At 53.3% G+C, this 14,055-nt stretch overlaps 1 protein-coding gene across 2 annotated transcripts in view; it reads right to left on the reverse strand.

The window, feature by feature from the left end:
• Window positions 1-13,444, reverse strand: part of LOC306773994 (von Willebrand factor D and EGF domain-containing protein) — a 54,320-nt gene extending 40,876 nt beyond the window's left edge. For both annotated transcript variants that reach the window (XM_079263959.1, XM_079263958.1), the window contains exons 1-8: window positions 13,334-13,444; window positions 8,053-8,282; window positions 7,729-7,957; window positions 6,703-6,759; window positions 6,365-6,597; window positions 3,423-3,512; window positions 3,201-3,342; window positions 566-783 (exon numbers count right to left, since the gene is read on the reverse strand). In XM_079263959.1, the coding sequence (XP_079120085.1) occupies window positions 566-783; window positions 3,201-3,342; window positions 3,423-3,512; window positions 6,365-6,597; window positions 6,703-6,759; window positions 7,729-7,957; window positions 8,053-8,282; window positions 13,334-13,439 (1,305 nt within the window). In that variant the 5' untranslated portion in view covers window positions 13,440-13,444. The remainder of the gene's footprint in view (window positions 1-565; window positions 784-3,200; window positions 3,343-3,422; window positions 3,513-6,364; window positions 6,598-6,702; window positions 6,760-7,728; window positions 7,958-8,052; window positions 8,283-13,333) is intronic.
• Window positions 13,445-14,055: the final 611 nt, after the last annotated feature.

Here is a 14,055-nt window from a genome sequence, read left to right on the forward strand (position 1 = left end):
CTTCCCACCTCTATCCGTCTGTTAAATGCTTGATGGCTATTGCAGACTGTTATATTTATGACTCTGTATGGCATATTGGTGTCAATTGTTGTTTTTAACTTATTTATTAACTGACATGTTGAGTTGTGTGTGTGGACATGTCTCTTTTTATTTTATTTGTCATGGTTGTGCTCTACCCGCAAATGAAGTTCCTAACGGATAAATAAAGTGAATTTGATTTTGATTACATCATGTCAAAACTTGTTATTAATAAATAAAGATGACTGGGAGCGGCGCTGTCTGAAGCCCTCAGACCTCCTTATTATAGTGTGTACACATCAACAGAGTGAGAAGGAAACATGTAATTTGTCAGGATGGTCTTTAATTAAAGCAATGTTTGGGGTATTAGCTGTTGGCCTCAGGGTCATCTGAAGATCTTGTGATCTATAAAACTGTTTGGACATTAAAGTTTCTTTTTATTCAGAAGCTTAGGATTCCTGCTTTCTGTACCTGAACCAGCTGCTGTGAAGCTTCCACTCACGGCATTTATGATGTAAACTCATGAATCAGGACTGATTTCACTCACTTTGAGGGAGGTTGGGATGTAGGTCTTCCAGAGCCGGGGGGAACCAGGTCCAGGCAAAGCCGCAACCAGGCTGGGACGGTTCCCGTCGCGTGTAAAATCAGTCACCGCGGTGATGAAAAAGGTGGCCCAGCCACAGCTGCCTCCTCTGCAGGCTTTGGGCTGGATCTTCACCTGGCAGGAGGACAACACCACGTTGGACACCTCCTGTCTGAGACTGTCTGTGGACGTCAACAACACATCGGTAAGCGTGAAGTAACAGCTGTAATTACAGCATCCTGGCTGGCTCTGATGCGGTGATGGACATAAAGGCTGAGGACGACCGAGACACAGCAGAGACGGAAAACACACCAGTCTTTCTAATAAGAAGTTCCAGTTTCAGCAACATAACTCATCTGATTACATCATCATCCGGCTTCTGGACCAAAAACCAGAAAACTTATAGCGTTTTAATTTCATTTTATCGCTGGTGAAGACTCCAGATTCCCCCAGATGAGCTGGAAGACTGGGAAGACTGGGAGGACTGGGAGGACTGGGAAGACCGGGGGGACTAGGAAGGATGGACAGATGAACATGGTTGTCATGGAACAGCTGGAAACAGTAGAAATTCATCCGTTCCAGACGGTGAAATTAAATTAGAATTTAATTATAAACAGAATTAACTTGATCAAAAATAAACACTTAATGAAAACAAATGGAGAAAAAACAGCATGTTGTTGTAACTGTTTGTAGGAGATTTAAGACAATAAACTAAAATCATGGCTCAACATTTAAATCCCTCAAACAGCAGTAGAAAGTCTAATGGAGGAGATTAACGACAAACACGATGCATAAATATCAGCAAATTTAAACCATAGAAAGGCGTCGATAAACGTCCAGATAAGGTGATGAAAGGAAGCAGGGAGGGAATGACAGCTGAATTACCATCAGGACACGAAAAGTCACCTTCTTCGCATATGGATCACACATTCTTCCCATGTGGATTACATGTTCTTCACATGTGGATTACATGTTATTCGCATATGGATCACACTTATTTCACATGTGGATTACATGTTCTTCACATGTGGATTACATGTTATTCACATGTGATCACATTTTATTCACATGTGCATGGATCACATGTTTTTGACATGTGGATCACATAGTCTTCACATGTGGATCACACATTATTCACATGTGGATCACACATTATTCACATGTGGATCACAAGTTATTTACATGTGGATCACACATTATTTACATGTGGATCACACATTATTCACATGTGGATCACACATTATTCACATGTGGATCACAAGTTATTTACATGTGGATCACACATTATTCACATGTGGATCACACATTATTCACATGTGGATCACACATTATTCACATGTGGATCACAAGTTATTTACATGTGGATTACACATTATTCACATGTGGATCACACATTATTCACATGTGGATCACACATTATTCACATGTGGATCACAAGTTATTTACATGTGGATCACACATTATTCACATGTGGATCACAAGTTATTTACATGTGGATCACACATTATTCACATGTGGATCACACATTATTCACATGTGGATCACAAGTTATTTACATGTGGATCACACATTATTCACATGTGGATCACAAGTTATTTACATGTGGATCACACGTTATTTGCATGTGGATCGCACATTATTTGCATGTGGATCACAAGTTATTTACATGTGGATAACACATTATTCACATGTGGATCACAAGTTATTTACATGTGGATCACACATTATTCACATGTGGATCACACATTATTCACATGTGGATCACAAGTTATTTACATGTGGATCACACATTATTCACATGTGGATAACACATTATTCACATGTGGATCACAAGTTATTTACATGTGGATCACACATTATTCACATGTGGATCACACATTATTCACATGTGGATCACAAGTTATTTACATGTGGATCACACATTATTCACATGTGGATCACACATTATTAACATGTGGATCACACATTATTCACATGTGGATCACAAGTTATTTACATGTGGATCACACGTTATTTACATGTGGATCACACATTATTCACATGTGGATCACAAGTTATTTACATGTGGATCACACGTTATTTACATGTGGATCACACGTTATTTGCATGTGGATCGCACATTATTTGCATGTGGATCACACGCTCTGTTTACATATGGATCACATGGTATTCGCATGTGGATCACATGTAATTCACATGTTGATCAGATGTTCTTCACATGTGGATCACACATGATGCACATGTGGATCACGTGTTTGACATGTGGATCATACGTTATTCGCATGTGGATCACACATTATTCGCATGTGGATCGACACGTTCCAAAATCCATGTTTCTGTGCATGTGGAAGATACTTGGTGAAGATAAGCAGACATGAGGAAACGATGAGGGGCAGTTTGAACAGCTGCTGTCTGTCATTTCATGCAGGAACTCGTTCTGAGGACAGACGGAGATGTTTGGTCAGCTGTGAGCTTCCTTTCACTGCCAGAAGTAGGATTTTCTGTCTCCAAACAACACGGTTAACCTGCTTCATCATGTCTGCAGACATCAGTAAAGAGGACAAGAAGGACTCGGTCCCGTCCCTCCAGCAGGTCTGACCTGGATCATGGACACTCAGAACCAGAGGGACTCCACACTGCTGGCCCAGGTCGGAGCTGTAGCAAGGGATGGGCACGGTGCTGTGGACGGTCACCTCCTGCTCCTTACTGTTCTCCGCAATGTGGAGCGAATCTGGAGAAAACTGCAGAGCAGGAAAAGAAGATTTGGATTTATTCCAGCTGGAATAAAAGTGTCTGTTTCTGAGTTCGAGCGCACTCTGACCTTCAGCCCGGCGTAGAAACTCTCACTTTCTCTGGGAGCCGACCGGAAGTGGCTGGAGTTGACTCTGAAGGTGGAGACGCTGCAGGAGAACTGGAAAAAGATCCTTCCTTAAGATTAGAGATTCAACTGAATCATTTTCAGGTCCTTAAAAACCCGGTTCTGACCCTGTTCAGCATCAGCTTGTTAAACGGTGGGCCCTGAGAGGGACCCAAACCCAAACACAGTCCAGACCCCACAAGTCAGCAGAGTCCAGGTCTACATGCTGGAAACATGACTTTTACTGGACTCAGTTCTTGCTTCATGGAGCTGCTCAGATCCTGGACAGCAGATCTGTTTGGGCCGAATCCAGGCCGGTTCTGGCACTAAAGACCTTTACACACCAACTCCAAATATTTCATTTGGATAATTTACACAATATTTTTACAGCATCAATGTCAAGTCAACAGGAGCATTAGAGTGATGCCAGTCCCAGGAACCAGCAGATCCTCCAGACAGAAACTAACGTTTGGTCCCAGTTTCTCCTGGAGGAGCCGTTCATCAATGCTTCCGATCAACGATCACATTCCACCGACCTGATTAATCATTCGTATCTGAACTAGTTCCCCCCAGTCCTCAGCATCGTCTCCAGATCTCTCTCCAGGATCCTTTAGGGGCTTTCCTGGAACCGTTCTCCATCTGACCTGTTTGGGTCCTGGTTCTGGGGAGGATCCGTCCCTCCATCTGACCTGTTTGGGTCCTGGTTCTTGGGAGGATCCGTCCCTCCATCTGACCTGTTTGGGTCCTGGTTCTGGGGAGGATCCGTCCCTCCATCTGACCTGTTTGGGTCCTGGTTCTGGGGAGGATCCGTCCCTCCATCTGACCTGTTCAGGTCCTGGTTCTGGGGAGGATCCGTCCCTCCATCTGACCTGTTTGGGTCCTGGTTCTGGGGAGGATCCGTCCCTCCATCTGACCTGTTCAGGTCCTGGTTGTGGTCCAGCTTTAAAACACAGAACTTTAGTCGGTCCTGCTTTGAGACCCGGAAATTCGGCCGGTCCAGTTTTAAGACCTGGAACTTCAGTCGGTCTGGCTTTAAGACCTGGAACTTAAGTCGGTCTGGCTTTAAGACCTGGAACTTAAGTCGGTCTGGCTTTAAGACCTGGAACTTCAGTCGGTCTGGCTTTAAGACCTGGAACTTAAGTCGGTCTGGCTTTAAGACCTGGAACTTAAGTCGGTCTGGCTTTAAGACCTGGAACTTCAGTCGGTCTGGCTTTAAGACCTGGAACTTAAGTCGGTCTGGCTTTAAGACCTGGAACTTAAGTCGGTCTGGCTTTAAGACCCGGAACATTGGCCGGTCCGGCTTTCTGTTGGATTGAGGCTGGCTGAGCTAACTGGACCAGATAATGCTCCATGTGGTTTAACTTCCCAGCAGAAGACTTTTCCAGACTCTTGCTGCTTTCGGCTCCTCCAGCTGCATGAAGTCCAGTCAAATAATAATAAACTCCATCATAAACACGCAGACGTAACAACATGATTCCTTCTGCGGCTCTAAAGCACCAAAGCAACACGAGGAACAGCTTCATGGATGATTTTCCCTTTAGAGGAACGCCGTCTCCACCACTGTGGAGTCCACCCTGGATTCCACCCTGGAGTCCAACCTGGAGTCCACCGTGGAGTCCAACCTGGGATCCACCGTGGAGTCCAACCTGGAGTCCACTGTGGAGTCCAACCTGGAGTCCACCCTGGAGTCCAACCTGGAGTCCAACCTGGAGTCCACTGTGGAGTCTAACCTGGGATCCACCGTGGAGTCCAACCTGGGATCCACCGTGGAGTCCAACCTGGAGTCCACTGTGGAGTCCAACCTGGAGTCCACTGTGGAGTCCACCGTGGAGTCCAACCTGGGATCCACCGTGGAGTCCAACCTGGAGTCCACCGTGGAGTCCAACATGGGATCCACCGTGGAGTCCAACCTGGAGTCCACTGTGGAGTCTAACCTGGGATCCACCGTGGAGTCCAACCTGGACTCCACTGTGGAGTCCAACCTGGAGTCCACTGTGGAGTCCACCGTGGAGTCCAACCTGGGATCCACCGTGGAGTCCACCGTGGAGTCCAACCTGGGATCCACCGTGGAGTCCAACCTGGAGTCCACTGTGGAGTCCAACCTGGAGTCCACTGTGGAGTCCAACCTGGAGTCCACTGTGGAGTCCAACCTGGGATCCACCGTGGAGTCCAACCTGGAGTCCACCGTGGAGTCCAACCTGGAGTCCACTGTGGAGTCCAACCTGGAGTCCACTGTGGAGTCCAACCTGGGATCCACCGTGGAGTCCAACCTGGAGTCCACTGTGGATTCCACCCTGGATTCCACCCTGGAGTCCAACCTGGAGTCCACTGTGGAGTCCAACCTGGAGTCCACTGTGGAGTCCAACCTGGGATCCACTGTGGAGTCCAACCTGGAGTCCACTGTGGAGTCCAACCTGGAGTCCACTGTGGAGTCCAACCTGGGATCCACCGTGGAGTCCAACCTGGAGTCCACTGTGGAGTCCAACCTGGAGTCCACTGTGGAGTCCAACCTGGGATCCACCGTGGAGTCCAACCTGGAGTCCACCGTGGAGTCCAACCTGGAGTCCACTGTGGAGTCCACCGTGGAGTCCACCGTGGAGTCCAACCTGGAGTCCACCGTGGAGTCCAACCTGGAGTCCACTGTGGAGTCCACCGTGGAGTCCAACATGGGATCCACCGTGGAGTCCAACCTGGAGTCCACCGTGCAGCTTCCAGAGGAGACTGCTTTAAATGGACACATGTGGAGGGAAGTTTTCCAGTCTGCAACTGATTTAACTTCCCCGCCTTGCCGTTCCTCTGCCAGTCTGAACCCTGGAAAAGAGGTCAGTATGATCCACGGCTTACGCTGCCCGCCTGATGGGTCACATCTTCCACATGTGCCTCTCCGAGCGTCTGGCAGGAATTACCGTTTCTCCGAGCCTGAAGTGCACGCCATCCATCTCCACCACAGAGAAGGGCTTCAGCGTGGATTCCTGCCGGATCTCAGCCTTCATGCTGCTGCCAATGTGTCTGGCCCAAACCACCTGGAAGCCCAGAACCTGAGTCCAGGGCGGTGGGATGAAGGAGCAGTGGAGGTGGACGCTGTGTCCGATCAGCTCCGGGGTGATAACGGGCCTGGAGGGCAGCGACGGAACGGCAGCTGGAAGCACAGAGATGGAAAATCCTTGTATTAGAGAATCTGTGTTTAACCGACTCGTCATGTAAAGACTTCCTACTTCCAGACAAGAGCAGTTCTAGCGGTTACCTCTGCATCGACCGCTGACCTCCACCTCCCCTGCCGGGCAGACTCTGGATCCCAGTTCTGGAGGTGAAGCACCAGTTTAGCCAGATAAGGTTTCACTAACACGTCAACGGCAACGGCAGTCACAAAGATGAATACTGATTATACTAAAGATTCTTCTTCTGGGACCCTTCATGGTGGAAAATGTCCCACTGACTTCCATTACAACTGCTTTATTCTGGTTTAAAACCAGTCCATCCTTAATGTTTGCATTTAATTTGGAAGAAAAGTGGTGATATTTGACATTTTACTGGTTTGCCGTCGCAGGCAGAAGCAGGGATTTCTGGTATTTTTACTGCTCTGGGACCACCAGGAGGCTCCAGGATGGATTTACTGGTTTGTGTGAGAAATTATTTCCTCATCAACATTTTTATCATCAAAAATAATTTCTAACAAACGGATGTTAGCGCCCCCTGGTGGTCAATGTCAATCCCAGATTTTCCAATAACCTCCGGCTGCAGCCTGGAGAATGGGGCAGGGCTGGATATTGGGTGGGGTTGGTTGTCCAATGGGCGGGGTTAGGGTTAGAGTTAGGGTTAATCCAATCAAAATGTTGAGGGGGCGGAGTTAGACATCCAATGGGCGTGGTTGGATGTCAAACGGGTGTGGTTAGGGTTAATCCAATCAAAATGTTGAGGGGGTTTGAGTTGGATGTCCAGCCCTGCCCAATATGCAGCCCCGCCTCATTCTCCAGTCTGCAGCCAAGACCCTCTCAGATTTCCTGCGTCTGCCTACGACTGGAAACCAGTTAAACCCAGTAGAAATGACAAACATCACCACTTTTCCTCTAAATGAAAAGCTGACATTCCAGAAGGAAGGTTTCAAACCAGAAAGATGAGAATATGGAGTTTTAATGGGAGTCAGTGGGACGCTACTGGTCACAAAGGTCTGCAGTGTGTCTAACATGGACATGAAGGTGACCAGAGGGAGAAAATCTGAGGACAGAGATGAAGAACTTCAACATCACCATCATGATCTAAAGATGCTGACCTCTGGCGCAGTACCCCATGCAGCCCTGTGTCGGCTGCAGGTAGTAGACCAGGAAGTCGCCGCAGTTCCGGACTGTGACCGGGATCCGGAAGAGGCAGCAGTCTTTGGCGCTGCCATGGAAGAACTGCCAGGTGGCGCAGGCGGACAGCTGGCGGACCTCGCCGGGACGCGGCAGGACGGTGTCCTTCAGGGACAACCACACCGGAGCCTGAGTACCACAGCGGTTCATCTGCAGGGGTTGCGGACATAAACAGTCATTATCTGCAGATACCGTCACCTGGCGTTCATCAAACCCCCGCAGGACGGCAGCTTCCAGAGACACACCTCCACGCAGCTGGTCGGCATCTCTGCCGGCTTGTTGCGGAGCTGGAATCTGTACCAGCCGGCCAGCAGAGAGTGGTCACAGATCAGGTCCTGGATGGCCGTGTTCTGGATCTCTGTGGAGTCAAAGTCCACGCTGCGATGAGGATCACGCAGAACCCGATGGCCCCCCGGGTAGCACTCTGGGGCTGAGGGTGAGGAGGATGAAGATGGCATGCCGGGCTGTGCTGCAGCTGAAAGACAGAAGACAGTTTGTTCGTCTACAAGCTGCTGCTGATGAAGACCTCCTGCAGACCAGAACCAGAAGCTGAGATGTGAGAAGGACACCAGGTTCTGGACCGAAATTCCCTCTGCAGGTCTTCAGAGGCGTCTCTTCAGTCTGGGTTTCAGAAAGTCAACATGTCTGAATTCTCATGGTGAAGAAGCTTTTCTCTCTTACGCTGCAGCAAAATGGACCAAATGACAAAGAGCTGCTGTTTGGAGGTGCCAGATTCTGACCTGGTTCCCAGTAACGGCCTGGAAACTGGCCAGTGAGCAGAAAAGTGATTCATGTTGACCCCAGAAACTCCCTGAAGCAGCTGACCTCAAACCTGTCCTCTTCCTGCTACTATCTACCTGCTGTCCTCACTGCAGCACCTCCACCTCAGCTGCATCCCAAACATCTTCTTGGCTTTATTCCAGCCATAGAGGATCATTATTTTCCTGCTTTTCTCATCACTTGTTGATCTTTGGCTGCTCCTGATTGGACGTTACCGTCAGTTTAAGCTCTCTGATTGGTGGAAAGTCTGACAGGAAGTGTCTTCATCATCATGTCCAGGTGAAAATAGAGGTCTCTTAGCAACATGGTAGTGATGGTGATGTGATAAATAATGGTGGATTTACTATGTTGCAGGAATCACCAACTCTGGACCTTTCAGGCCTCCGTCCTGCAGGTTTTCCATGTTTCCCTGCTCCCACACACCTGACTCAGATGAATGGGTCATTCAGAGGCTGCTGCAGAACTGGACAACAAGCTGCTAGAGAACCTTTTCATCTGGATCAGGTGTGATGCAGCAGGGAAACATCTAAAACCTGCAGGACCCTGGACCAAGAGGTCAGAGTGGCTGATCCCTGCAGAACATCTAGAGGCTGGATTGTAGACCTCCTGGACGGATAGAAACGCTGGAAAACCTCCGTAGACCATCTGGAGGGTCACATGACCATCACAGTTCCACACTGCTGGTCCTGGTGGGGGAGGAGGTGGACCTGGGGGGGTCTGATGGGGGAGGAGGTGGACTTGGGGGGTGTGATGGGGGAGGACGTGGACTTGGGGGGTGTGATGGGGGAGGACGTGGACTTGGGGGGTCTGATGGGGGAGGAGGTGGACTTGGGGGGTGTGATGGGGGAGGACGTGGACTTGGGGGGTGTGATGGGGGAGGACGTGGACTTGGGGGGTGTGATGGGGGAGGACGTGGACTTGGGGGGTCTGATGGGGGAGGACGTGGACTTGGGGGGGTCTGATGGGGGAGGACGTGGACTTGGGGGGGTCTGATGGGGGAGGACGTGGACTTGGGGGGGTCTGATGGGGGAGGACGTGGACTTGGGGGGTCTGATGGGGGAGGACGTGGACTTGGGGGGGTGTGATGGGGGAGGAGGTGGACTTGGGGGGGTCTGATGGGGGAGGACGTGGACTTGGGGGGTTTGATGGGGGAGGACGTGGACTTGGGGGGGTGTGATGGGGGAGGACGTGGACTTGGGGGGGTCTGATGGGGGAGGAGGTGGACTTGGGGGGGTCTGATGGGGGAGGACGTGGACTTGGGGGGGTCTGATGGGGGAGGACGTGGACTTGGGGGGGTCTGATGGGGGAGGACGTGGACTTGGGGGGGTCTGATGGGGGAGGACGTGGACTTGGGGGGGTCTGATGGGGGAGGACGTGGACTTGGGGGGGTCTGATGGGGGAGGACGTGGACTTTGGGGGGTCTGATGGGGGAGGACGTGGACTTGGGGGGTCTGATGGGGGAGGACGTGGACTTGGGGGGTCTGATGGGGGAGGACGTGGACTTGGGGGGTCTGATGGGGGAGGACGTGGACTTGGGGGGTCTGATGGGGGAGGACGTGGACTTGGGGGGGTCTGATGGGGGAGGACGTGGACTTGGGGGGTCTGATGGGGGAGGACGTGGACTTGGGGGGTCTGATGGGGGAGGACGTGGACTTGGGGGGTTTGATGGGGGAGGACGTGGACTTGGGGGGGTCTGATGGGGGAGGACGTGGACTTGGGGGGTGTGATGGGGGAGGACGTGGACTTGGGGGGTTTGATGGGGGAGGACGTGGACTTGGGGGGTCTGATGGGGGAGGACGTGGACTTGGGGGGGTTTGATGGGGGAGGACGTGGACTTGGGGGGTTTGATGGGGGAGGACGTGGACTTGGGGGGGTCTGATGGGGGAGGACGTGGACTTGGGGGGGTCTGATGGGGGAGGACGTGGACTTGGGGGGTTTGATGGGGGAGGACGTGGACTTGGGGGGGTCTGATGGGGGAGGACGTGGACTTGGGGGGGTCTGATGGGGGAGGACGTGGACTTGGGGGGGGTCTGATGGGGGAGGACGTGGACTTGGGGGGGTCTGATGGGGGAGGACGTGGACTTGGGGGGTTTGATGGGGGAGGACGTGGACTTGGGGGGGTCTGATGGGGGAGGACGTGGACTTGGGGGGGTCTGATGGGGGAGGACGTGGACTTGGGGGGGTCTGATGGGGGAGGACGTGGACTTGGGGGGGTCTGATGGGGGAGGATGTGGACTTGGGGGGTCTGATGGGGGAGGACGTGGACTTGGGGGGTTTGATGGGGGAGGACGTGGACTTGGGGGGTTTGATGGGGGAGGACGTGGACTTGGGGGGTTTGATGGGGGAGGACGTGGACTTGGGGGGTTTGATGGGGGAGGACGTGGACTTGGGGGGGTCTGATGGGGGAGGACGTGGACTTGGAGGGGTCTGATGGGGGAGGACGTGGACTTGGAGGGGTCTGATGGGGGAGGACGTGGACTTGGGGGGGTCTGATGGGGGAGGACGTGGACTTGGGGGGGTCTGATGGGGGAGGACGTGGACTTGGGGGGGTCTGATGGGGGAGGACGTGGACTTGGGGGGTTTGATGGGGGAGGACGTGGACTTGGGGGGGTCTGATGGGGGAGGACGTGGACTTGGGGGGGTCTGATGGGGGAGGACGTGGACTTGGGGGGGTCTGATGGGGGAGGATGTGGACTTGGGGGGGTCTGATGGGGGAGGATGTGGACTTGGGGGGTCTGATGGGGGAGGACGTGGACTTGGGGGGTTTGATGGGGGAGGACGTGGACTTGGGGGGTTTGATGGGGGAGGACGTGGACTTGGGGGGTTTGATGGGGGAGGACGTGGACTTGGGGGGGTCTGATGGGGGAGGACGTGGACTTGGGGGGTTTGATGGGGGAGGACGTGGACTTGGGGGGGTCTGATGGGGGAGGACGTGGACTTGGGGGGTTTGATGGGGGAGGACGTGGACTTGGGGGGGTCTGATGGGGGAGGACGTGGACTTGGGGGGTTTGATGGGGGAGGACGTGGACTTGGGGGGGTCTGATGGGGGAGGACGTGGACTTGGGGGGGTCTGATGGGGGAGGACGTGGACTTGGGGGGGTCTGATGGGGGAGGACGTGGACTTGGGGGGTTTGATGGGGGAGGACGTGGACTTGGGGGGGTCTGATGGGGGAGGACGTGGACTTGGGGGGGTCTGATGGGGGAGGACGTGGACTTGGGGGGGTCTGATGGGGGAGGACGTGGACTTGGGGGGTTTGATGGGGGAGGACGTGGACTTGGGGGGGTCTGATGGGGGAGGACGTGGACTTGGGGGGTCTGATGGGGGAGGACGTGGACTTGGGGGGTCTGATGGGGGAGGACGTGGATTTGGGGGGTTTGATGGGGGAGGACGTGGACTTGGGGGGGTCTGATGGGGGAGGACGTGGACTTGGGGGGGTCTGATGGGGGAGGACGTGGACTTGGGGGGGTCTGATGGGGGAGGACGTGGACTTGGGGGGGTCTGATGGGGGAGGACGTGGACTTGGGGGGGTCTGATGGGGGAGGACGTGGACTTGGGGGTCTGTGCTGCGGGAATCTTCCAGGTGTTCCTGAGTTGGACACATTGAGTCGGTTTCTCTGCAGATCTGGGTTGGAGACGAGAGCGGAGACGAGAGCGGAGACGAGGGCGGAGACGAGAGCGGAGACGAGACATGATGGACATTGTGAGGTGTGGAAAGTGTCCGTCTGAGGTGAGAACATGATGTTGACGCTGAGCAGAAGGATCGTCTAAATGAGTTAGAATAACAGACATTCCTGTGAGGCTCCTGAGCGGCCCCGGGACGGGACTCCCGGCCATGCGTGACTAACGGCTGCAGCTGTGCAGCAGGCGGATCAAACACGTCTGCAGAAAGCCTCAACACAAACTACAAGCTACACTTCCTGTCCCTGACGGCTGAGTCTCACCAGAAGACGTCCCGAGACCCCCCACAGCTGTACAGCGCCCCAACCTGAACATAAACAATGTTTCCATGTTGGTCTGGATCAGACTGCAGGTCACAGGTTGTCCAAACAAGCTGGTCTTCAGGAAGGAGGACAGCTTAATGAGTTTACAGAGCCAAGTGGGGGAGGGGGGCGACCGACCGGCCCCTGGGGGGGAGATTCCACAGGGAGGGAGGCCAGATGTGCAGCGACTCCCAGAGAGACATGGAGGTGTTAATAGATGGGGTGATGGGTCTGGTCCCAGTCCAGGAGACTGGTGGATCCTGCTGGTTTTTACTTATTGGGACAAAAACCATTTTCCAGAACTCTGTCCGGATCCTGCAGGCGGACTAGAGAAGATCTGGACCAGTTTGGTGTCAGGATGAGACTGGTCCTGCTGGGAAATGTCTGGAATTCTCCCAGTTTTACGGCTGTGACGGTGGGCAGAGACACCCTGGAGACGTCTCCTGTGGACAACCAGCTGGTTTGGAGACAGAAGGAAACCAGTAAGATACTGGGACATGAAGCTCTGAACTGGGAGCAGAGGAGACACGAGTCGGTGGGAACTTCCAAAATCCCCACGTGCAGCAGATCCACTGGATCCACTGGATCCCAGCTCCTGTCTCGAGCCTCTGGAGGTCCATGACGTCAGCGGAGTGATGGGGAGTCACGCGGATCTCCCACGCGGAGACTTTCCACTCCGCAGCCAGAAACCAGAACCGCAGACAGAAACTTTCTACGCGCCTGGAAGCATCGACGATCTGTTCTCAGCTGTAAAAGTTCACCTACCGTGTTGCGGGAGCCACAGCAGCGCGACGCGCAGACATCCGAGCAGCCACGCACACGCGCAGCGGAACATGACGGCTTCAGCTGGCGCAGCGCGCGCGCCGCACATGCACAGTTTGCAGAAAAGCCACAGAAGTTCTGCTGGGCTGGAAGACAAAAGGAGACTGGCTGTCCGGAGCGGAGCGCAGGGGGACCAGGAGAAGGACTAGGAGGAGGACCAGGAGGAGGAGGACCAGGAGGAGGAGGACCAGGAGGAGGAGGAGGGGAGGAGGAGGACCAGGAGGAGGAGGAGGGGAGGAGGAGGACCAGGAAGAGGTGGATCCTCCGAGACCTGCAGTTCTAAGCGTCGCGCGGTTTCATCAGGACTGGATTCAGGTTTCAGGTCTGAAGTGTCCTGAAACAGCTGGAAGACATGGGGACAAACCGCGAGACAGGAACAGGCTTCTTTCCAGATGTGGTCTTGTTTGGGTCTCTAGGTCACCGGTCCCTGGACCTCCAGAATCCTGGATCCGCTGACCGCCTTTGTCCTCAAGTGACCTCCAGTCTGTCCCTGCTGCAGATGGTCCAGCAGTCCTGAAGCAGAGACCGGGTCCCAGTGATCCACCATGCTGAACACGCTGTCAGCCTGCAGACCAGGTCCAGGTTCAGGTCTTGGTCCTGGTCCTAGTCTTGGTCCTGGTCCAGAGTGAAGACAACATGGGACATCTTGTCCTGCAGATGTTTAC

This window comes from Telmatherina bonti (genome assembly GCF_933228915.1).
Source record: "Telmatherina bonti genome assembly, chromosome: 24".
NCBI classification, from domain to species: domain Eukaryota; kingdom Metazoa; phylum Chordata; class Actinopteri; order Atheriniformes; family Telmatherinidae; genus Telmatherina; species Telmatherina bonti.